General features: G+C 43.4%; 1 protein-coding gene across 3 annotated transcripts in view; it reads right to left on the bottom strand.

Annotated features, from left to right (window-relative positions):
• Nucleotides 1-25,837, bottom strand: part of EDARADD (EDAR associated death domain) — a 67,375-nt gene that overhangs the window by 16,343 nt on the left and 25,195 nt on the right. For 2 of the 3 annotated variants that reach the window (XM_044942052.2, XM_044942053.2), the window contains exons 4-5: nucleotides 23,788-23,846; nucleotides 11,880-11,945 (exon numbers count right to left, since the gene is read on the bottom strand). In XM_044942052.2, coding sequence (XP_044797987.1) covers nucleotides 11,880-11,945; nucleotides 23,788-23,846 — 125 coding nt within the window. The remainder of the gene's footprint in view (nucleotides 1-11,879; nucleotides 11,946-23,787; nucleotides 23,847-25,837) is intronic. The other variant, XM_044942054.2, reaches the window with a different exon arrangement.

The following is a 25,837-nucleotide window of genomic DNA, read 5'->3' as shown; positions in this document are numbered from 1 at the left end:
GTGGCCAGAAACAAATTTTATCCAAAAATAAATGCCCATGTTTCTGCAGAATACAGACAGTGGTCTAATTACAAGCCTATTTTTTTTTCTTTTACACAGAAGCACCCGTGTGTCTTACCAGCTAGATTTTGTCCCCTAACTCATCTATTTCTCGCTTTGTTTGAATCCTATTCTTTCTCACTGTCCTCACTAGAACAAAAAGCAACCTGTTCACCATACCGTACATACAGTTTATAAGAGTTAGGGGCAGTCTCTGAAAGAACAAAAATTCCTCTCTCTGCAACTTTTAACTTCTACAAGACAAAACCCAGGAGCCCCGCAACGTTAAGGCCACTATTCAGTGTTCACCGGGTCGTGTGGGGACCTGCCTTTTCCCATCTGTGCAGCTCCAGCAGGACCGGGCAGGCTCGCCCTCCCACCGGCACAGTCACGGTTCTGCTCACTGAATTGGAAACTTTCGTGGGGGAAGCAGAAACCGGACCTTCAGGTAGTGTCAAGAGACACAAACATTAGCACCGGACAGATTTTTGTGGTACTGCCGAGTCCTGCTAAAGCATGGGCTGTTCTTTAAGTAAAGATGATGTTACGTGGCATAGCTGATTTGATTTCTCATCATCTGGAGAAAATGTTACCAAAATCAGTGTCCGGCTAGCCTCACCCCACTGATGTAGATGAGGGACAAGACTCGGAATTACTTGTGACAGTCAATGGGGACACAATTTAGATTTTTGTTCTTGGCCTTGATTAATATGTTGTGCTACTTTTAAAGATGGTTTCCTAAGAGTGAAGTCAGAAGAGACTTATATTTGGTGGTTTCCAGGGTCTTACTGAAACCTCATTTGGCACCTCTTTTCTGAGTAACTAATAGGTACCAGCTCCTGTGGGGGAACCCATCTACAAAGGTAAAGGGGCCTGAACCCTGACCGCAAGGCTCAGAGATGCTGGGGAAATAGAGGCACACCAGGCTAACTAAAACGTAAGGCAGAAGATGGTGTGTTCTGATATGGAGGAAAAGGTCAAGTCAGAGGGGAGAGGTTTCTTCCAACCAAAACACATTCTGATTCTTCAAATCAGAGATGTCTGAGATAAGCCTTTTTGAGGGCCTGGAGAGGAGGAAAGGGCATTGAGCTAGAGGTCCATGGGAGCCCAAAAGGAAGTGAAAACACACGGGGCCCCTGCAGGGCATTTTGTCTGAAGCAAAGGCGTTGAGGGTGTGATGGAAGGAGATGAGATGGGAAAATGGGCTGAGGTCTGAGACCTGGTTTCAGGCAATGGGAGTCACTAAGAGGCTGTCATCAGAACCCGGGCATCCTTGGAGCTGTCAAGGATCAGAGCGGGAACACCTACCCGACTGTAGGAGGTAGGGACACATGGGTGGCCAGGGAGAATGGGGCAGCCAGGCAATCTGATGAGGGGAAGCATGACTGGCTCAAAGGCAAGGATTAGGAAGTCTCCATACCACTGCTTTGGGAGAGGAAGGATAAAGCTAGAGCCATGGCAAGGATACAGCCTGCATGGGGGCAGGTGAGCGGAAGTGAGACGAAGAGTGAGTCCAGAAGATGATGGATGAGACCACAAGAGCTTGGCGGAAACTGAAGACAGTGCTGGTCCTCGGGAGAGGCTGGGTTAGGAGACTAAGACACGGACGCTGGGAGAAAAGTCAGGCAGTGGTGGGCATGTGGTGAAGTCTCAACTTTGAGGAACACCCAGGGCCTGCATTTCAGTAGCAAGGGAGGGAATGAGAAAGGAGGGAAGTCAGAGGGGAGGAGTGAAAAGGTCAAGGGCCACATGAAGATGTGGTCTGGCAAGGAAAGGAGCAGGTTCTGAGAGCAGCTCTAGTAGCTTCTGCCAGGCGGGCGGTGAGGATGTGGGGAATCCTCTCCCCCACCCCTCCTTGCTACTTCGCTTTCTCTTCCCTTTAAGGCCTCAGCTTAGGCATCACCAGCTCTGGGAAGCTGTCCAAGCTCACAATCAGGGTGATGTGCCCTGGGTGCTCCTACAGCCTTCTGGACCTGCATGACACTTGGTGACACGTAAGGTCAGTACCAATAATCCTCAGTGGGGAGCCTGGTGGTGGGAACCTAACCAAAGTGCAGCTCTGGGGACAGGAGTCCAGGGCCGAGGAGCTGTGACTCGGGCACGGAGGCCAGCCCTGCAGCGTCCTGGGGGCGCTGAATCCAGGTCGGAGGGTATGAGTGTGATTGAGCACTTGCTGCTCCATTAAAACTGATCCAGGAACAGAGGACAGAGTCACGGGTCAGAGCAGCAGTGGGCTTAGCTGTGAGCCACACAGGATGGCAGGGGACATGACACAAAGGCTAATCCTCTCCTTTTCATGTCTGTCCCTTCCCCTCCACCCCTGGGTCTTTTCTGAACCAACTCCCAAAACCAGTTCCTCCATCCTGCTCCTTCCTCCTTCCGAACTTCTCGATGGCTGACTTTTGCCGAGTGCATACTATGTCCCAGGCAGATGACACTTTTTTTGGGGTGGGGTGGGAGCATGAGGCATGCGGGACTGTAGTTCCCTGACCAGGGATCGAACTCATGCTGTCTGCATTCAGACTGTGGAGTCTTAACCACTGCACCACCAGGGAAGTCATCCCCAGGCCGATAATCTTTATTGGGTTAGCTCATTTCCTCCTCGAGATGCCAAGGAGCTGAGAACCACCACACACAAATGATGAAACACTGCAGATTTCTGTTGGGAGGACTTGTTTTAATTCTGAGTGAAGTTCAAGTGCAATGCATTGGTTTCGTGGAAGAGAATAGTTTCTGGATACCATTGGGTCTGTGTGCCAAAGGGAAATAGTCTAGATAAGAAAAAAGGTAGAAATGACCTAAATGTCCATTGACAGATGACTGGATTAACAAAATGCGGAATATTATTCAGCCTTAAAAAGGAAGGGAATTCTGACATGCTAGAATAAAGATGAACCTTTACTGCATGCTAAGTGAAATAAGCCAGTCACAGGTGGACAATACTATATGGTTCCATTTATATGGGTCACCTAGAGGAGTTAAATTCAAAGAGACAGAAAGTAAAATAATGATTACCAGAGGGTGGAGCAAGGTGGATGGAGAGTTAGTGTTTTTAAAATATCTCCTTAGGAAATCTGAAGGTAACCACAAAACTGAACACCAGTGTTGTACAAATTTAAGCCGGCTAAAGAAAACACCCATTTTGCAAACCCTTTCCATTGTGAATATGTGGAAATTACCTTACATTTGGGCAAATGTGTTAACTGCTGCCAAGAATTCTTTGAGTAGAAAGAAAGTTGGCTAGGTGACATCAATTTTGCATTTGGGTGAGTTTATAACCTAGTCGTTGGGTCCCATGTCTGCTTAGGGAGCTGCAGGAATCAGGTAATGAACAAGAGTCTGCCCTGGGGACTTACACGTGGTGACTTCACACCAGGCTCCAAGCAGCAGCAACCCCGGGGCCAAGAAGACACTGGGGGGAAGGAGAGATGAACACACGATCCATGCGCCATCCACACATGGGGATGGACAGACGGGCTGAAGATGCTGACAGATTGATGAGGAAGATACAAACCCACACCTAGGAGCTAGGTACCAGTTTTCAGGGAAACACTATCTGTTGGACTCTTTCGTCCATCTTTCTTCCTTTCCTTTCTTTCTTTTCTTTCCTTTCCTTCCTTATTTCCTTCCACAGCACTGCACAGCATGTGGAATCTTAGTTCCCTGGCCAAGGATTCAACCCGAGCCCCCTGCACTGGAAGCAAGGAGTCTAAACCACTTGACTGTCTGGGAAATCCCAGTTTGGCCCATCTTTATGTGTCTATGCTTAGCTCACTAATAGAGAGTCTCATCTTTATGACTTGTAAAACTAAGAAGATAACTGAGTGGGAAAGCCCTCAACAGGTTGGTTAATCCAGTTGTAGCCTTAGTCTGATTGGAAACCACCATAAAGACCAAAGTAGTCATTGTCCACCTGTTGGCAGCAACCTACACTACAGGCAAAGAACCTAAGAAACGCCTCCTTTGAATTAACTAACTTCTTTGGGAGAACAGCCAATGCTAAAGCTAGATGTCTCTGCTTCATGAAAGTATTTTAGTAAATGGCTTTGAAAATGTGATTTTAAATGCCTGAGTGTGCCAGTGAAATAGGGCTTATATAGCATGGGTTTAGACTGTTCTAAATTTTCTCCCATCACTTGCCACTGCAAGCAAGCACCTTTTGGTGCTATAAATTCCCAAGATAGACCTGTGTTCTGTGTAACTCTTCAAATGCATTTACTGATTATTCACTTCTAAACATTAGGACTAGACTATCAGAGTCTCCTGTTGGCTTTTTCTAAAGCAGTTTATACTCAATTCTTTTTCTGCAAATTAATTACAACTGTAATAACTGTTTAGATTTATTTTTATTTCTTACTGAAGTATAATATACATATGGAAAGCTGGACATATCTATTTGAAAGTATACAAGCACAGTCTGAAGATATTGCAGGTTTAGTTCTGCTGCTGCTGCTAAGTTGCTTCAGTCGTGTCCGACTCTGTGCGACCCCATAGACAGCAGCCCACCAGGCTCCCCTGTCCCTGGGGTTCTCCAGGCAAGAGCACTGGAGTGGGTTGCCATTTCCTTCTCCTAGGCCACCACAATAAATTGAATAACTCAGTAAGGTGGTTGTTATTGTTTAGTCACTAAGTCCTGCCTGACTCTTGGCAACCCCATGGACTGTAGCCCACCAAGCTCCTCTGTTCACAGGATTTCCCAGGCAAGAATACTGGAGTGGGTTGCCATTTCCTTCTCTAGGGGATCTTCTAGACCCAGGGATCAAACCCACATCTCCTGCACTGGCAGGCGGATTCTTTACAACTAAAAGCCACCAAGGACACGCCCTCAATAAGGTAAGTCACATGAATTTTTTGGTTTCCCAGTGCATATAAAAGTTATGTCTATACCATCCTGTAGTCTATTAAATATGCATTCTATCTAAAAAACAATCTACATACCTTAATTCAAAAATACTTTATTGCTAGGGAATTCCCTGGTCCAGTGGTTAAGACTCTGCACTTCCAAATGCAGGAGGTGTGGGTTCGATCCCTGGTTGGGGAACAAGATCCCATGTGCCTCATGGTGTGCCAGAATGTAAAAATAAAAATTTTGTAAATACTTTATTGCTAAAAAATACTAAACATTATCGGAGCCTTCAGCAAGTCATATTCTTTTTATATCAGTGGCATCAAAGATCACTGCTTCCAGATCATCATAACACATATAATAAAAATGAAAAAGTTTGAAATATTGCAAGAATTACAGAACATGACACAGAAACATGAAGCGAGTAAATGCAGTAGGGAAAATGGTGGCAACAGACTTCCTGGACACAGGGTTGCCCCAATTTGTAAAAAATGCAATCTCTGCAAAGGCAAAGAGGCAATAAAGGCAAAGCACAATAAAATGAGGTTCGCCTGTATTTCAGAACCGGCTTTTAGAAATGGGTTTCAGTCGATATGTTCATCAAGCACCTACTCAGTGCTGGAAACAAATCCCTGATGCTGCTGGTTACGATCCAGTAATGGGACCAAGACACACATAAACATCCAAACCACAAGGAAAAATGTGTGAAAAATGTACATGCAGAGTGAGTGCCAAGGGAACACAAAGGTGGGCAGGAACCCAAGTGAGACCTCCAGGAACAGGGCAAGTTTTGCTAAGGATGAAAGAACTGAATCTGGAAGGAAGGGGTTTTGAAATGAACGTTACAACGCTTCGCTAGGATGAGAGCAAATCTGTGGGTTTGTGTACATTTAGTTCTTTCTTCTCTTTAAGGAGATCTCTATCGAATGACAAGGAAGACCTGCTACTTGTGGAGTTGAAGTGAAGGTCAAAGACTGCGGGGGCTCTTTCCATGACTTCAAGGCGGGGATACTCAGGTGTAATTTCATACCTCGGCTCTGGTTTCAGAGATAAAGAGGAAGGGGTTTTCCCTTTGTGTATAAAGCATTAGATGATTATCGTTGAGAAATATCACGAAGTATTTTACAGGAGATTATGGCTTGCATGTGCAAATGCCAGCGGACAATGAAGATATGGATATTACTTCGAGGCAGGGAGGTTCTGCCTGTGTTTCTTTCATTCACAAATCCTGGGTTGGAGGATACAAGCGATGCTAGAGCACAGACCAGTTGAAGGTTCGAGACAAGGAAGTGCATTTGAGAACTCCTCATTTCAGTCTCTGATTTTCCTCTCCTGCATAATTACATTGCTAGCTGAAGAAAGACTGCTTGGCTTCATATGCAGGGCCAAATATGAAAAGGTTACTGAACCAAAATACCATCTAAATGCGTATGTGATTTAACCCATCACTTTTCTTTGAAGAAAATTCCAAAAACATGAATAACAAGTATTCAAAACTATATTATTTTTCAAAACAGCAACAAGTGAAACGAAAATTTTTTGTTCCCTAATCTCTCATCCCAGCTCCTTGCCCAGAGACCATTAGTTACAATCTGGAGTGCCTCCTTCCTCATTCCTTATTGATAGCCACACTCAAAACCTACCTAGAGATGTTGTTTAGCCCAAAACCATATTAGTCTACAATTTCATTTATTTAACATTATATTGTGAATATCTTTTAAGGCCAGTGGTCTTTCCTCTTTCCAATGGCTTAGTATTACTCTGTGTCAAAGTATACCATCATTCATCAAACACCTCCTACCTATGTGCATGTAAGCTACCAGCAACTCTTCTCTGCTTCAAACACACTCTGCAAAGATGTCTCCAGTATCAAGTCCTTAAAGGGGGATCACTGGATCAATGAGTAACAGACGCTGCCAAATAATTTCCTGAAAATTCTATCAGTTTACACTCTCAACTGTGTATGAGGGCAGCCTCCATACCAACCGGAAGTTTAAGTGAAATTTAGCACACTTGTGAGATTTAAAGTCATTATAGTTCACAGAGCACTGAATGATAATGAGAATAGAAGCCACTAAGTCAATTAGAGCGGATAAAGTAAAGAACTAGGGACTTCCCTGGTGGTTGAGTGGTTAAGATGCCATGTTCCCAATGCAGGGGGCACAAGTTCCTAAGATCCTACATGCTGTGTAGCACAGCCAAAAGATAAAAATAAATAAAAAATAAATTAAGAAAAGTAAAGGGCTGTACAATTTTAATGGTTAGTAAACTCTTTATGCTGCTCTCAGGATAATAACTATGAAGCTAGAAAGTAGGCATGTTTGCTCTTTAGCAAGTACCTGTCTTATCACAAATATTTTCTTTTGACTTGGTACCAAAGTATAAATAAATCAAAGACACAGATATTCATAGGTTCTATCAAATTAGAGTACTATGATTTTTCTTTTAAAATGTCATATCTGGAATATTCACTAGAGACAAAAGGACTCAAGGTTCTGAGATGATGACTGTGGCTGGGTGGCATGGGTTTGTGGTGGGAGGAATAGTTCACATTTCATCATTTTCCAGGAATCAAAGACAGAGAGAGGAGGTGGTCCTGGTTCAGCCAACCTAGGACTGGGCCAGACAGGTTCCACCCCAAATTAGCAAGAGCATCACCAAAATGCCTGATGAGTTGAGACTGTTGCCAGCTAAGTTGATGGATAGAAGCAGCAAGGAGGAGGTAAAAAGAAAAGAGACCAGGCTGGGTCAGAGACGTGGGAGGGATTATCCTCGGGGATAATCCACCACAGACGCAATGGTTCCCATGGATGGCCGAGCACAGTGAGGAGGCAAGCAGGTCACCATCCAGGATAAATAAATTACTGGTTCAAGAAAGTGCAATCTGTTTGAACTGGGAGATGGTGATTGTAAAGCTAAAGGGAGTCCCTCTCATGAGAGTTAAAAACACCAAGTGTAAGGGTCCTCCTGGGCAGTCCAGTGGTTGCAACTCCGTGCTTCTACTGCCAAGGGCCCAGGTTCAATCCCTGGTCAGGGAAATAAGACCCTGAAAGCTGAGCAGCACAGCCAAAAATAAAACAAAGGAACTAAAAAAAAAAAAAAAAGAAAATCCAGATCAATAATGCAAAATTCACAGTGTTTGTGATCCAATAAAAAAGTTAGTAAACAAACAGGGGACTTCTCTGGTAGTCCAGTGGTTAGGATTCCCTTTCAATGCAGCGGGGTGCAGCTTTGATCTCTGGTCCGGGAGTAAGATCTCATATGCCTCCAGGCCAACAAATCAACACATAAAACAAACAACATTGTAATAAATTCAATAAAGACTTTAAAAATGGTCTACATAAAAAAAAATCTTTAAAAGAATTTAAAAATCATACAAAGAAGTAGGAAAATCTGATTAATAACCAGGAGACAATATCGGACAATTTAAAAAAAAAACCTGAAAAATGCCAAATGTAGGTTCTGGGCAAAGTTCTCTAGTTTTTTCTGGTTCCACATCTCTACACTTCACATCAGGGTGAAGTAAGGAACTGAATATTTTCTAAATGCAGAATGATCTGATTTTCCCCTAAAGAACAAACAAAAGGACTCGCCAATCGATCAAACAGATCTTGTTGGAGCTTGAAAGGATTGCTGCGTATCAAGGAGGGCAGGTAGGGGCCTGCTGGGCTGACTCACAGAAGACACCATCCGCAGCAAGTGCTGGTGGGCCCGTTCCCTGTTATTAAAACACATGTAATTGCTTCAGGTTTGCAGATGGTCGGATGGTCTGCTACCTCTGCCAAGGCAATGAGGCTGCTGGATGGGATTCTGCCAGCCACCTCTCAGGCTAATTTCAAGAAAAGAGCAACTCCTCCATTTACCAATTTTGTTTCCGAAGTTTTTCACTAGCGGTCTGCCAGACTGACAGCATTGAGAACTGTGGAAAAGCCTAAAATCTCCCCTGGTTTAAGCCAGGAAGGAGGCCCAGTAACAACTGATAACACCAACCGCTGCTGATCAGAAATGCTAGGCATAGGGACACTGATGAGGAAGGCTCCAGGTCCCAACTCTGCCACTCAGCCGCTGGCTCAAGTCCCCTCTGTGAAGCGATGTGATTTCTATGCCCCCTTTAGCTCTAACAATGCCAAGTTGTCAAGCTGGGCATCTAAGTCCAAACCCGCTATCTAAATGGTCAGGATTAGCAAGGCCAAGCCTTCTCTCTGATTTAGTATCAGGTGGCAAAAAGCTCAGGACATAAGGTACAACATAGACAGGACTCCAGCCTCTGTCACAGTGGAGGGTGTGTGGAAGGCCTGGGAGGAAGGGGGGAGTCCAGAGGGTATTATGAAGGGTCAAGGCTATGGGGTGGGGGGAGAGTCCTGCCTAAGATAACAAAGCATGTGTCCTTAGAAATAAAAGACTTTTGTTTGGTTAGTAAATTAATAAGATACAAAATTAATCATCATCTCTAGGGGTGGCTATTCTAGCATCAGTCAATAACTGAGAGTTTTTAGGCTTCAGTGTCTTGGCCATCGTATTGTACTCTGTGTAACACTATCAGCGGGCTAGCATGCTTGGAGTTTCTGTGCTTTAAAACTGGGTGGATGTTCCCTGTGCCCCCACCCCCTCCACTGACTCTGAGTAACATAACGAGGAACATTAACTTTGAAAGGCTTGTTTAATTTTGAAGAAATCAGTTAGCTGTTGTTAGGCTTTCCATAGAGAAGACAGCATGTTTTTTAAAATTTGGTGGTATTTATGACTAGAAATAGACTTCGAGCCCTTATAGCTTGCTTAGTGGAAGAACTGGCAGTGTGGTCTATTAGGTCTAACCTAACAGAGATGTAAATGGAGTCTAAGGAAATATATAGCCTTCAAGGTGGGGACCACCATAGCAGTACTGAGAAGAGTAAAACAACCTCAAAGTACCATAATCAGGAAACTCAAGTAGCTCTATGGCATGGAATATAACAGGATGGAGGATGGGAAGCACCTCCCACAGAGAGGGGTCCAGTTAATCCCGAAGGACCAGCCTTCAGCTGATAGAAGAGGGAGAGGTTTCTTTGAAGGAATCAGTAGAAGAACTGAGAGCTGGGGCTGCTTTCCTTCCTCTTTCTGTACGGCTCTCTGTCCCACCCTCAAGCCAGGTGAAGGGGGCCTCAAGATCACCGCTTGTCAGGGGTGCTTGCCAAAAGGAGGAAATGTTCTCTCACTCTTAGCCTGATGCTTGTTGATCGGTAGATGCTCACAGTCCCAACCACTCTGCCACTGGGAGACCTACCCTGTGTGGGACCTTTTGCCCAAGGTAAGAGGTGCAGAACATACTCCTGAGACAGAAGGCCCTGGGGTGAGCTGTTGGAGGCAAATGTGAACATTCAGCTGGGGATGGTTTGCCCATATCAGGTAACTGCAGGGTTGAGTTCCCACTTGCTGCAGACGGGGAGGAGAACCAAGGCCACTCGCCCCTCTTTGGGGACCTCAACATTTCAAATCAGGCTTGAGTTGGAAGTGAAGAGAAAAGGTTTGAATTGGATGAGAGATTTAACTACTGTATGGAGTTCACTTCATTTAAATATACTAACCAGACATTTAAATATACTAACCAGACCACTGGATGCTAGGAGACATATTACTATACTCATTTTTCAGAGGTGGTAACTAACAGAGAGGTGAACTAACTGTTAGAGGTTAGAGGTGAACTAACTGTTCAAAGTGATATAGCTCAGTGGCAGAGTTAGGGACCTGGTAGGTCTGTCTAGCTCCAAAGACCATGGTAAGGCTGGTTACAGTTCCAAATATGGATGCTAGAGTCACACTACCTAAGGCTCTACTATGCAATAGCTGTGTGATCGTAAACAAATGATTTAACCTCTCTGTGCCACAGTAAAATGGGCAGAATAACAGTATATCCCACATAGGGTCATTTTGAAAATGAAAGTTCACATTGCTGTGTTTAACATAGATAACCAACAAGGTCCTATGTATAGTGCAGAGAACTCTGCTCAACGTTATGTGGCAGCCTGGACGGGAGGAGCGTCTGGGGGAGACTGGATACACGTACACGCATGGCTGAGCCCCTTAGCTGCGCACATGAAAGCATCACAATGTTGTTAATCGGCTGGACTCCACGATAAAAAGTTAAAAAAAGAGATATTCCCCTCTCCAGCTGTCAGAATTTTTTTAATTATTAATATAAAAAAAGAAAAAGAGTTCATGTGAGTGCTTAGAACAACACTTGACCTTAAAAATGTTAATGGTGATGCTTCTTTAAGGCAAAGAATGCTGAAGATGGTGTCACCCACCAGAAGCTAAGGGAGACAGCTGGGACAGATTCTGCCTTTCGGCCTAGAAGGAGCCAATCCTGATGACACATGGACTTCTGCCTCCAGGCTGACAGATCACAAATTTCTGTTTAAGCCACTCAGTCTGCAGGATTTTGTTACGACAGCCCTAGGACACTAATACACATGTGATATGTTCATTGCTTCTGAAATGGAAAAAAACAACTTTTGGGACCTCTGTTTTCTGATAGCAGCAAAGTGAGAAATGGATCCCAGATACAGCTTCTTCCATCTCTGTCAGGAACATCTGCATAATCTCTCCATCAGAAACACATGTATTTAGGTGAAGAATACATCTAAAATAACCTAAACTCTTATTCATAAATACAGCACATCAGCATTTCCAATGTGTGTTTCTTGGATTATTGGGCCTAAGAGTTGGAGAACAGGCTTCAACAGTCAAAGAACCCTCTTCCTCATGCCCTCCACATGCAGCGAGCTGTCCCCTTCCAGCTGCGCTGACCAGCCACTGTGAGGGGACCAACTCACGGATCAGCACCACCCCCACCCCCTCAGGCTGCCCCAATTCTACCTCAGCTAACCAGCCACACCTGCTGGCAGGAAGGAGCAGTCTGCATCTGTGCCAAATGCAGAGGTGATGCTGAAGATGTGTCTGGGTTATTTTACCCTGTGGACACATGGTCTACCCCAGCCCTTCTCACCCCAGTTACACAAAGTCCTGGAACACTGAGAAATATCAGAGGTTGGAGCCCATTCCAGACCACTTCAGCAAGATTCTGCAAGATAAGAGCCAGCCATCGATATTCTGTAAACGTTCTCCAAGTGATTCTGATGTGCAGTCAGGGTCCAGGACCATTGTCTATGCAGATCACAGGTGGGCACTAATAACTTTTGGGCTTCCCAGGTGGTGGTAGTGATAAAGAACCCACCTGCCAATGCAGGAGACACAGGAGATGCAAGTTTGATCCCTGGGTCAGAAAGATCGCCTGGAGGAGGCCGTGGCAACCCCCTCCAGTATTCTCGCCTGGAGAATCCCATGCACAGAGGAGCCTGGTGGGCTACAGTCCATAGGGTCAAAAAGTGCCAGACGTGGCTGAAGTGACAGCATGCACGCTATAGATAGCTTTTAGTGAGAAAAGTAAATTTAAATCTGTTTTTTGTGGGAGCTTTCTTCTAAGTTGTTTGTTTGTTTTAATTTTTTGGTCTTGCAGCATGTGGGATCTTAGTTTCCCAACAAGGAATCAAACCCATGCCCCCTGCACTGGAACACCGCCCCCCCCCCCCCCCACCACCCCCGCCACACTGGGCCACCAGGGAAGTCCCTCTTCTAAGTTTTAAAATCTGTCCTCAAGGATTCTCACTGCTGCCTATAGTGCTGGATCAAATAGCAGCCAATGGACGGTATAAGACCCTGCTCCTCTCCAGAGCCAATGTTTGAAGTACTTTCTATGTGCAAAGTGATGTGCCATGCTCATGTGACGTCGCTCAGTCATGTCCGACTCTTTGTGACCCTATGGACTATAGCCTACCAGGTTCCTCTGTCCCTGAGATTTTCCAGGCAAGAGTACTGGAGTGGGTTGCCATTTCCTTCTCCAGGGGATCTTCCTGACCCAGGGATCGAACCTGGGCCTCCCGCATTGCAGCCAGACGCTTTACCATCTGAGCCACCAGGGAAGCTCCATGCCATGCTCATAGGTTACCCACAAATGGCCAAGAAGGGTAGGGTGGTGAGAGAATATACCAAATGAAGGATAAGAGGGTCATTTGAGACTAATCTCATGATAACTGTAACTACAGATTTGTGTTACGTAAATTAAAATTATTCAGACATCAACCTAGCTGTGCAATAGGTGAGCTTAACCCATGGCCAGACACTTTCTCCCTTCCATTCAATGATTTCATTTGGATGGAGGCAGTTGGCACATCAGAATCACCTATGAGGCTTGTAGAAACTACTTCTGGGTTTGGGAAGGTTCTGCTCTTCCTCGTGCTGTTTTGGAAGCTCAGAGCTCCTGCAACACGGCCCAGTTCCCTTCCTTCGCTCACCTGCCTCTCTATTTCATGATGGCTGGCAGGATGGTCTTGCTGCTGCTGCTAAGTCGCTTCAGTCGTGTCCGACTCTGTGCGACCCCATAGACGGCAGCCCACAAGGCTCCGCCATCCCTGGGATTCTCCAGGCAAGAACACTGGAGTGGGTTGCCATTGCCTTCTCCGATGGTCTTGCTAATGCCCCCCAAATAAGAGGACTGATTTTATACAGAAGAGAGTCCTGGGAACCCCCAACAGCCTAGATGCCCATGCGCATGTCCAGCCCGCTCAGCCCGTATGTGGTTTCTGGAGGGAGGAACCTTGCTGGAGAGGCCTCTGTAGATCACATGGATACACCGTGGCCTCTGGGGCTGTGGAGGAGGGCAGGCCATGAACCTGGACTAGCACATGCTCTCCGTCCCTGGGGACTTCACATCTACAGCCTTTCATGCTGCTTCCTGTAACACTTTTCAAAAATCCACCATGTGCTCTGGCACCCTGAACACAACACAGCTTGTTTCTGATTCCCTGTTACAAATGGCAACTCCCACCCAATCTGGACACTCTCCTTCCAGTGATTTTCTTTCCCTGTGTGATTTTTTTCTCAGCCACACTATTACCAGTAGAAAGATTCTGTATTGTATAGATTCATTCACAGTAAATCTTATTTATTTGTTACATACCCATAAAGCATTTATGATGTGCTTGATGGCATCTTTTAAAGATTTTTTTAAAAGTCTTTATTGAATTTGTTACAACATTGTTTCTGTTTTAAGTTTTGGCTTTTTGGCTGCAAGGCAAGTGGGATCTTCACTCTGGACCAAGGATAGAACGCATACCCCCTGCATTGGAAGGCAAAGTCTTAACCACTGGACTGCTAGGGAAGTCCCTTGGGGATATTTTAAGAGCTTAAAAAAATACGAATTCACTTTTTTTCCTAGTTCCCAGAGAAGCTGTTTTCTTAGTTTTCAACAGTGGCCCTACTAGGCACTGCTCACCTGCTGGGACTCTCTGAAGCAGATCTATAATCCTTTCCTCCTCTGCAGTCTCAAGTCCTATCAGACACTGAACCCCTGACATCTCCAAAATGTATTATTTTGTTCTTTCTTCCCCCAAGGATTCTTAGAGGTTGAATGATGTCCCTTAAAAGATATACAGTGGAGTCCGAACTCCAGCACCTCAGAGTGTGATTGTATTTGGAGACAACTCTTCATAGAGGTAATTAAGTCAAATGAGGTCATGAAAGTAAGTGCTAAATCAGTATGACTGGTGTCATTCCCCATTTACCAAATGGGGAAATGTGAAAGGAGAGAGCCACACTCAGAGGGAAGACATGGAACAGACAACTGGCTACAAACCCAGGAGACAGACCTGGCACGTCCTCATGGCTCTCAGAAGGAACCAACCCTGCCCACAGCTTGATTTCAGACTTACAGGTTCCACACGGTGAAACATTTCTGCTGTTACTGCCACTGTCTCTGTGGTGCTTCACGACAGCAGCCCCAGCAAGCGAACACGGATGTCTTGGAATTACACTCCCCACTCTCCATTCTTCCCTCCACAACCACACCCAGGCCCTTGGGCAAATGATCTTCCTGGGTGACTGCGATAGCCCCTTGGTGTCTCCTGGCCTCAGTCTTTCTTCCTACTAACCCCTTGGACAAGCCACTTATGAGAATAACATTTCTAAGAGTCTATTTCCATCCCATCATTTCACAGGAAGACTCTTCCGGGACCTTCCAAGTGCCTGGGAGATCTGGGCCCTCCAGACCTCCTCTGGAGCAGCACCTCCTATGGTAGCAGTTAGAGAAAACATGGACCGTGGAGAGACAGGTATGCTAAAGTGGGAGAAACAAGTCTGTCCCTCTTGAACAGGTAAGAAGCTTGCTTACCTATTGAACGAGTTCAATCAGTGTCTTCTCTCTGTTCTTTTCTCTCTATATTCCTGTGCTGAGACGCTCTGAGAATCTAAGGGAGAGGCTCTTAGCTTAAACATTCTGATTCAGCTTTCCATGGGGGAGATTTAAAAATGCTCAATTTCACTGAAAGCTCTAAGTGTGCATCACTGCACACCCCTAGCACTTAACAGTAGTGCTCATACATTCTTGGACTCAAATACTGGATGGATGGGTGGGTGGATGGGTGGATGGAAGTGTCATCATCTATCCTCTTGCAATCTATTTCCCATTTATCAAACACTGTCACACCACTACCAAGTTCAAGAAGGCCTATGGCCTCAGTGCTGTATCAGTGGAACAAACTCTTTAGTCCCCTGATATCTTTGCTGGATTTCCTTTCTTCCTGCTCCACCCACATGTCATCATTCAAGGCACAACTCAAATTTGACACTGACTAAAAAGCAGAGGAACCAGAGATCAAATTGCCAACATCTGTTGGATTATCGAAAAAGCAAGAGAATTCCAGAAAAACATCTATTTCTGCTTTATTGACTATGCCAAAGCCTTTGACTGTGTGGATCACAATCAACTGTGGAAAATTCTGAAAGAGATGGGAATACCAGACCACCTGACCTGCCTCTTGAGAAACCTATATGCAGGTCAGGAAGCAACAGTTAGAACTGGACATGGAACAACAGACTGGTTCCAAATAGGAAAAGGAGTACATCAAGGCTGTATATTGTCACCCTGCTTATTTAACTTCTATGCTGAGTACATCATGAGAAACGCAAGGCTGGAAGAAGCACAAGCTGGAATCAAGATTGCTGGGAGAAATATCAATAACCTCAGATATGCAGATGACACCACCCTTATGGCAGAAAGTGAAGAGGAACTAAAAAGCCTTCTGATGAAAGTGAAAGAGGAGAGTGAAAAAGTTGGCTTAAAGCTCAACATTCAGAAAACGAAGATCATGGCATCCGGTCCCATCACTTCATGGGAAATAGATGGGGAAACAGTGGAAACAGTGTCAGACTTTATTTTTGGGGGCTCCAAGATCACTGCAGATGGTGACTGCAGACATGAAATTAAAAAACGCTTACTCCTTGTAAGAAAAGTTATGACCAACCTAGATAGCATATTGAAAAGCAGAGACATTGCTTTGCCAACAAAGGTCCGTCTAGTCAAGGCTATGGTTTTTCCTGTGGTCATGTATGGATGTGAGAGTTGGACTGTGAAGAAGGCTGAGCACCGAAGAATTGATGCTTTTGCACTGTGGTGTTGGAGAAGACTCTTGAGAGTCCCTTGGACTGCAAGGAGATCCAACCAGTCCATTCTAAAGGAGATCAGTCCTGGGTGTTCTTTGGAAGGAATGATGCTAATGCTGAAACTCCAATACTTTGGCCACCTCATGCGAAGAGTTGACTCATTGGAAAAGACCCTGATGCTGGGAGGGATTGGGGGCAGGAGGGGATGACAGAGGATGAGATGGCTGGGTGGCATCACCGATTTGATGGACGTGAATTTGAGTGAACTCAGGGAGATGGTGATGGACAGGGAGGCGTGGCATGCTGCGATTCATGGGGTTGCAAAGAGTTGGACACGACTGAGTGTCAGAACTGAACTGAACTGAACTCAACTCAACTCAACTCAACTACTTGCCTTTACATCTAAAAAATAAGTTTCTATCTTTCTCCCATCTAATCCTTCTTTTCATCTTACCTCTGAAAAAGAGCTGAAGTTCTTACTTTTAAAATACAACTCCTCTCTCTGTGTTTTTGGTATCTTTATTTATCTAACATTGGTGTACATATATCTCATTTGCCAGATTACAGATTCCTTGAGGGAAATCAATGTGCTGTGTCTTCTCCAATAGAAAATGCTAAGGACTTATTGGTAGATAGTTGCTAAGAAAATTAATTCTCTCTGCCTTCTCAGGGAAAACAAATCCCATTAATTATTCCACTTCTCTCTCTTTTCCCTCTTAACATTTAATCTCTACACTCCTGGTGACACCATATCCTTTAAAATCTGTTGTTTCCCATCCTTAGAAAAAGAAACTTTTGCCATGTTTTCCAACAGCTTTAAATAAAAGCTTACTACTTTTCCTTGCTACCTTAGTAAATCTGACACTTTATCACCTACTCACTCCTCAAGCCTTTTGTAATTATGTTTTTGTCCCTATAACTGAGTTCCTTCCTAAAAGGTCCTTCCTGAAAGTAAGGACAAATGCAAAGGTGTCTTTGTAGGGCCTGCCCTTGATTACAAGATGCTGCTGACAGTACTTTCCTTGGCACTTGAAGCAACACCCAACCCTGACCTTTTTCTGTCTTTATTCAGTGTACATACATTGAGACTTACTATGTGCTCACACAGGACTGGAAAAGGTCAGTTTTCATTCCAATCCCAAAGAAAGGCAATGCCAAAGAACGCTCAAACTACTGCACAATTGCACTCATCTCACATGCTAGTAAAGTCATGCTCAAAATTCTCCAAGCCAGGCTTCAGCAATATATGAACCGTGAACTTCCAGATGTTCAAGCTGGTTTTAGAAAAGGCAGAGGAACCAGAGATCAAATTGCCAACATCCGCTGGATCATTGAAAAAGCAAGAGAGTTCCAGAAAAGCATCTATTTCTGCTTTATTGACTATGCCAAAGCCTTTGACTGTGTGGATCACAATCAACTGTGGAAAATTCTGAAAGAGATGGGAATACCAGACCACCTGATCTGCCTCTTGAGAAATCTGTATGCAGGTCAGGAAGCAACAGTTAGAACTGGACATGGAACAACAGACTGGTTCCAAATAGGAAAAGGAGTACGTCAAGGCTGTATATTGTCACCTGGCTTATTTAACTTATAGGCAGAGTATATCATGAGAAACACTGGACTGGAAGAAACACAAGCTGGAATCAAGATTGCCGGGAGAAATATCAATAACCTCAGATATGCAGATAATACCACCCTTATGGCAGAAAGTGAAGAGGAACTAAAAAGCCTCTTGATGAAAGTGAAAGTGGAGAGTGAAAAAGTTGGCTTAAAGCTCAACATTCAGAAAACGAAGATCATGGCATCCGGTCCCAACACTTCATGGGAAATAGATGGGGAAACAGTGGAAACAGTATCAGACTTTATTTTTATGGGCTCCAAAATCACTACAGATGGTGACTGCAGACATGAAATTAAAAAACGCTTACTCCTTGGAAGGAAAGTTATGACCAACCTAGATAGCATATTGAAAAGCAGAGACATTGCTTTGCCAACAAAGGTCCGTCTAGTCAAGGCTATGGTTTTTCCTGTGGTCATGTATGGATGTGAGAGTTGGACTGTGAAGAAGGCTGAGCACCGAAGAATTGATGCTTTTGCACTGTGGTGTTGGAGAAGACTCTTGAGAGTCCCTTGGACTGCAAGGAGATCCAACCAGTCCATTCTGAAGGAGATCAGCCCTGGGATTTCTTTGGAAGGAATGATGCTAAAGCTGAAACTCCAGTACTTTGGTCACCTCATGCAAAGAGTTGACTCATTGGAAAAGACTCTGATGCTGGGAGGGATTGGGGGCAAGAGGAGAAGGGGACGATAGAGGATGAGATGGCTGGACGGCATCACTGACTCAATGGACGTGAGTCTGAGTGAACTCCGGGAGTTGGTGATGGACAGGGAGGCCTGGCATGCTGCGATTCATGGGGTCGCAAAGAGTCGGACATGACTGAGCGACTGATCTGATCTGATCTGACTATATGCTAAGCATTGAGGATACACTTATGAGCCAAAAGACATAGGAGTCCCTGGCTTGTGGGGAGAGACAACGAGACCATCAGCAAACATTTAAGTATAAACTGGGAAAGTGTTACAAAGTACAGATGCCTCCACCAAAGACAGCGTTCTTCTCTGGCCACTCCTCTTTCTGCCTCTCAGCTCCTTTTCTTCCTCTGGACTCCAGATGGAAGTGTTCCTCAAGGCTCCATCCTTGGCACCTCTTTTTGCTTTTCAATAAGGACTCTCTCCTTGACAGTCCCATCCTCCTCTCGGGCTTCAACTGTAACCTCCTGAAGCAGGCATCTTAAACCAATCACTTCCTGCCACACATCTCAACTCTACAGACTTCAATCTCCGTTTTCTGCAGTCCATAAACAGACAACTCTCAATCCTGAAAAGTGAAAGTTGCTCAATCATTTCCAACTCTTTGTGACCCCATGCACTGTAGCCGGCCAGGCTCCTCTGTAGATGGGATTCTCCAGGCAAGCATACTGGAGTGGGTAGCCATTCCCTTCTTCAAGGGATCCTGATTCTGAGATCAAACCCAGGTCTCCTGCATTGCAGGCAGATTCTTTACCATCTGACCCATCTCCCACTCTCAATCCTAACAAAACACAAATCTTATCTTCCCCCTTAATCCTCTACTGAAATTGTTAGTAGCATACCTCTCTGCTCACAGGCCAAGTCTCATCTCTCTCCAGTTCCCCAGGGTCCCAGATTTGGTCACAGAACAGTCCCTGAAAGCCACCAATACTTTCCATCTGCCTCCTTCTGGCATTTAAGGTTCTAGGGTCCTGGATCCAAATGATCTTCCAGCCTCACTGCCTCAATCTGCCAATACTTCAGCTCCAGGCAAAGTTAGTTGTCGCTGACTCTCCTCAGAGCATTCCTTCTATGAGGCCTGCTCTCAACCTTCCCCTAGGCACACATCCTCAAGTCTATTTCTGTGATCAGTAAATATCAGAGGTGACAGTATCCTGCAGCCATTGATGGACGGTAAGGCTGTGCAGCAAACTGGATGAAATGAGATCCAGTTTTCAAACTGGATGAAAACTTGTGAGATCATATTATACAACAAAAGCAAGATGCAAAATTGTCTGCAAACAGGTTTTTTAAAAAATAATTATCCAGATAAAAATATATAAGGAATACATCAAAATGACAAAAATAATTATATTAGAGTGGTGGAATGTTGGATGAGTTTTTTCATTTTTCTAGATTCTAAATTCTATTTAGTTTGGTTTTTAAAATATGTGTATGTTTCAGGACTTCCCTGGAGGTCCAGTGGTTAAGATTCTGTACTTTCCCTGCAAGGGGTGGGGTTTCCATCCCTCATCAGGGGAATAAGATACCACATGCTGTACAGCACAGCCAAAACAGAAAAATAAATTAAAAAAAAAATTATATGTGTGTGTGTATGTATGTTTCAAAATAACTTTAGATTTACAGAAAATTTGAGAAGATAATATAGAGCATTCCTATATACCTTACAGTGGTTTTCCTTATTAGCAACATCATATATTAGTATCACACTAATAATACCATATCAATATGGTATGGTATCAATATAATATCCATAATACCCTACCAATATCAATAATTTAATGTGGTTTTTAAAACTTAAAAAAAATTACAGTTTGGTAAAACCAAATAACCAGCATAAACAGAGGAAAAAGTCATTTTTTCATAACCTCTAACTCCAACTTAGCATCCTCATAGTTACTATTTTTCTTATTATCTTGGTCTCCTTTTGGCATGGATTCTTAACTAAAAACTGAAACAAATTTTGCTCTGCTATCATTTGCCACACATGTGTGCATGTAGTTAAAATTTTATTATTTGATTTAAAGGTTCTGGGAAATATTTTCTATAAACATAAAGAACCATGAAATTTTTTTTAAACAGCTGAACCAGAGCCACATCTAGAATCTAAGCTGTGTACACTGCTGTTCAACAAGTCTAGAAGCTCTGCTTGGGTCTGGTCTCCTCCTTATTCCCCCCACTGCCTCAACCCCTACCCTGAGTATTACACATCTAAGAATATCCAAGCTCAGGACACAGACTTGGTAAGTACCAGCTATAACAAACTGGACAAGTAGGATAATTCTAATTGATGGGGTATTGATTTCAAATTACTAAAAGAAAAGGATTCTTTATGAAATTTTATGAGATGTCAGTTTTCCATTTTTGATAAAAAAGACATCACAATGTTTTCCCTTGACATCATTCAAAAAACCTGGTTAAAATTAGATCTTACATAGAAATGGATTTTAGTTTATAAATTAGAAAAATCAAAGAAACAGCAAATGATAAATATTCTAAAGAATGCATTTTCAACTTGCTTTTAAAGTCTGAGCAGAAAATGAAGTGTTGTGTTGTTGTTTTTTTTTAACATTTCTCCCCTAGTGAGTTTTCTTTGTTCTAACTGCCAAGTTGGTTTCAAAGATTCTTTCTGGATACCTAGCGGTTAGAACAAGTCCTACAGATTATTCAAAGAAATAACCAACTGAAGTAGTACTTTCTATAGGAAATAAAAAGTGCTACTTTTTATAGGAATATATGACATCCTGTTTTAAAACAGAACTTAAATAAAAATCTCAAATAGGTCCCCCTATTTGGGATGGGGGACCTTCCCATGTGGTTCAATGGGTAAAGAATTTGCCTGCAATCCAGGAGACGCAGGCAGATATGAGTTTGATCCTCAGGTCAGGAAGATCCCCTGAAGGAGTGCATGGCAACCCACTCCAGTATTCTTGACCGGAAAATCTCATGGAGAGAGGAGCCTGGTGGGCTACAGTCCACAGGGTTGCAAAGAATCAGACACGACTGAAGTGACTGAGCACACACCCTGCTTTTTTAGTTGAAAAATCTTTTTTCCATCTTTGAAGATAGTCTATACTTGATCAAACCAGAACTATAATACTAAAATTAGAAAATATACTGAACAGTGTCCTAAAACATATTCTGTATCTAATCTTATATGATTTTGGAAAATCCCTAAAGCTAAACAAACAACATAACATTCTTGTATCTTGTCGCAAAAAAATGTGAGGAGCAAAACTTTGTTAAACAAATTAAGGATTGTAAGAAAGGAAAAACTTATACTAAGTTTTCAGTGAACCTGCTGCTAAGTCGCTTCAGTCGTGTCCGACTCTGTACAACCCCATAAACGGCAGCCCACCAGGCTCCCCCATCCCTGGAATTCTCAAGGCAAGAACACTGGAATGGGTTGCCATTTAAGTTCACTAAAAGAGTTAAAATTCAGTCACTGTCGAAGTCCAGCATCAGGTTATAATTCCAAGGAAAATGCTGAGTATCAGGATTAATAAATAAGAAAATGGTATTCCCAATTGGTGACTAAAGACTGCCAAGTTAAAGTTAGAAGTTAGCACCATTGACAATTTTCAAGAGAACTGTGTTTATGGTTAAATTGCTTATCTTATCAACTACTGTATAAGTCTACGACAAAAGTGACTTGATTATCTAAGAATATCACTATTATTGATTTATTACTGGCTGATGCTTTAACAGCAAGACTAAAAAAAAAAAAGTTAATCACTCAGTCGTGTTCAACTCTTTGCGACCCCATGGACCACAGCCTGCCAGGCTCCTCTGTCCATAGGATTCTCCAGGCAAGGCAAGTTTCATATCAGTCTTGTTAATAATTAACTTGGTATTACAGAGAGAGCAGAACCCAGCCAGTCTGTCTTGAGGCAAGACATCATTTTGGAGACTTTTAATGTCCTAACTATAGTTAGGCAGATGTGAGGAATTGTGTAGTTTTGCCAATGAGCTTTGAATGAGTAAACAGAGATAGACTGGAAAGTATCAGAAGTAACTGAAGCACATGGTGAGCCAAAGAAGCTTCTGGAAGGATGTACAGTACGTCCCCTCCATATAAACCTTCACGTTGAGAACTTTCAAAGATGTGAATGTGCGTTCACATGTCCAATCACATAAATTAGTGCACGTGTCTGACGTACATGGTCACGTGTGTGCATCTTCTACAATGGGCTGTGCTTTTGTGTGCTTTACTGTACGGGACTGTATGCAGTCAGGAGTACAGTACCTTTATTTCAAGCCCAGGATGTCGGAAGCCAACGTAAAAGCAGCAGTGACATAGCTGGTAGTGCTAAGAAGCGTCAGCTGTTGTACTATATACTGCAGTACTTTTCAAAGTACTATACTGTAAGGTTAAAAATGTTTTATTTTTCGTGTTTGCTTTGTTATATATTATTTGCGTGAAAAGTATTATAAAACTATTACAGTACAGTACTATACAGCCGATTATGTTATTTGGGTACGTAGGCTAACTTTGCTGGACTTATGAACAAATCACTTACAAATTGCTCTCAGAACAGATCTCATTCCTATGTAGGGGACTTACTGTCCCTCGCAAGCTGAATAGTAGAAGGTGCCAAGTGATTCTCAACATTTTGGTACATTTTTGTCTGATCTGAAGTTTCAAAAAACAAGCACTCTTCTAAAAGCAGAAAACAACAGCTGTATTTTGTAAAAGGACAATTAAATAATATGTTAAAACTTGGTATATGAATGAAGTAAAAGTTTTATAAAACATTACAAAAATGTCTTGAAACTACCCAGTTTTGTTGAGGCTTTAAGAAAAAGTTCCCATCCACTGCATACCAACGACAGGCAAAAGAAAGCAACTTTCCTTTCTAACTCAATAACACTGATGGTCTGTTGTTGGCATATGGATAATATTTATTTCAAAGAGTAGAGTAAAGCTACCCAGTTACTAAAAGTCACAGAAGCTATATAGATACACCACATTACTGGGATGCTTAAAGATCATTTCCAAACTTATTATCCAAAAATCCTGTTCTTTATTTTTAAAGCTCTAGAAGATAATTACTAAATAAATTCTAGTTGGATTACCATGTGCCTAGGGGTAAAAATATAACTGACATTATTCTTACCTGGTGCTGCACATCAGAATTTGCTGGGCAGTTCAAAGTAATTGGATCGCACTCCTCTTCTATGGATTTAAAAAAAAAAAAAAAAAGATGCTCAGCTTGATGAAGAAAGCACATGCTCTGTAGTATAAGGCCTAAAATGAAGACTTAATATTACGTTCTCTTTACATCTGGTAAAACCAGGAGGACCTTGAGCAACCCGGTTACAAGTTCCCCTCCTCGCTCTGCTCCTGTGGACAAGACCCCAGCTAAACAATTCTCCTTCTCAAGGGGATCAGGCACAACCCTTGCTTATTCCTGAGCTGTGGGTTTCGGTTCCCTGCCAGACCACTGAATTATTCAGACAATTCCATCCTTCCCCAGGAGCCCTGGGGCACACACCCATTTATAGGACAGCCTTGTCACCTGCAACCCCTGGTTGTTCACTCTGTTCCCAAGCGCAGCCCCTGTATGACCCTGCATGGCGTGCGGCATCGTCCTCCCCCAGGCCATGAGGCTCCGTGACTCATAAGCTGCTGTCAGTCTCACCTGCCAGATGTCCTGTGCGTGGCCATCCTCATAACCCCATGGCAGGATCCCTCCCTGGCCAACGCAGTGAACAGGAGGTGATTCAAACTTTCCCCTCTGATCATCTTACATCAGACTCCATAGTGTTTGCTCTTTGACTGACAGTTTACTAAGCCCTTTAGAGATCAGGGAGTGGGATTATACTTATCTTGATAGCTCAGCCTCCTAAAAGTCAAACTGAAACCATTTCAGTTCTAAAGTGGGGATTGCCAGTGAAAGTCAAAGGAACATGATAGATATGTGAAACATCTAATACTTGCCATAATTAATTGTGAGGAAGGAAATTCCATTCTTACGCTGTCTTACATATGTGTTAACTTCACAGTTCCCCAATTTGTGGTGAAGACAAATACATTAAAAGCTTATCTGGGGGACTTCCCTGGTCGTTCAGTGATTAAGATTCTGCACTTTCACTACAGGGGGAACAGGTTCCTTCCCTGGTCAGGGAACTAAGATCCCACATGTCATGTGGTATGGCAAAAAAAAAAAAAAAAAAAAAAAAGCTGAATTTTTCCATTAGATTTTATTCTTTAACCATAGAATTCAGTATCACACTAACCTTGAAAGCTGACAGAAATACAGTATACTATGAAACAAAAGTTTAGTGGCATGTAAAATTTTAGAGTTATAAAGCCTTACATAGAAAATCACTTAACTCAAGGTTCAAAAGTTAGGACTGAATGACAGATTGATTGATTCATCCGTTATTTATTTTCACATTCTGTAACATGCATTGACTTACTACAGATGGTATCTTTTTCTTTTTTAAATTTATTTGGCTACACTGGTTCTTAGCTGCAGTATGCAGGATCTTTGGTTGCAGCATGAGAGATCTAGTTCCCTGATCAGGCATAGCACTCAGCCCCTGTGCGTTGGGAGGGCAGAGACTTAGCCACTGGGCCACCAGGGAAATCCCTACACCATATCTTTCTAAGCTGGAGCAATGGAGATCTCACCTAGGCTTGTGTTCCTCATGATACAGTTCCAGTTCTCTTGCATGGGAATCACTTGACTGTTAACAATACAGATTCCTGGGCTCTACCTCCAGACTTTCTGGTTTGGAACTTCAGGGAGTCCAGAAATCTGACACCTAACAAGCACCCCATAGAATTCAGATGCATCCTACTAAAGTGATTTTTCACAGTGACAGACATTTGATTTCAGTCATATTAATTCTCACAATGGCCGTGCGTGCTGGGCATGCTCAGTTGCTTCAGTCGTGTCCAACTCTACGTGACCCTATGCACTGTAGCCTGCCAGGTCCATGGGATTCTCCAGGCAAGAATACTGGAGTGGATTGCCATGCCCTTCTCCAGGAGATCTTCCCAACCAGGGATGGAACCCAGGTCTCTTATGTCTCCTGCATTGGCAGGTGGGCTCTCTTCCACTAGCACCTGGGGAGCTCCTCACAACGGCCAGTGTCAACAATGTTACCCGAGCACTTTTGAAAAGGCAGGGCTTTTTATTTCCCAACACAATGTTAACT

Source organism: Bubalus bubalis, chromosome 4 (genome assembly GCF_019923935.1).
Source record: "Bubalus bubalis isolate 160015118507 breed Murrah chromosome 4, NDDB_SH_1, whole genome shotgun sequence".
Classification (NCBI taxonomy): domain Eukaryota; kingdom Metazoa; phylum Chordata; class Mammalia; order Artiodactyla; family Bovidae; genus Bubalus; species Bubalus bubalis.
Note: the sequence above shows the minus strand (reverse complement) of the source record. Positions and strands in the feature narration are given on the sequence as shown.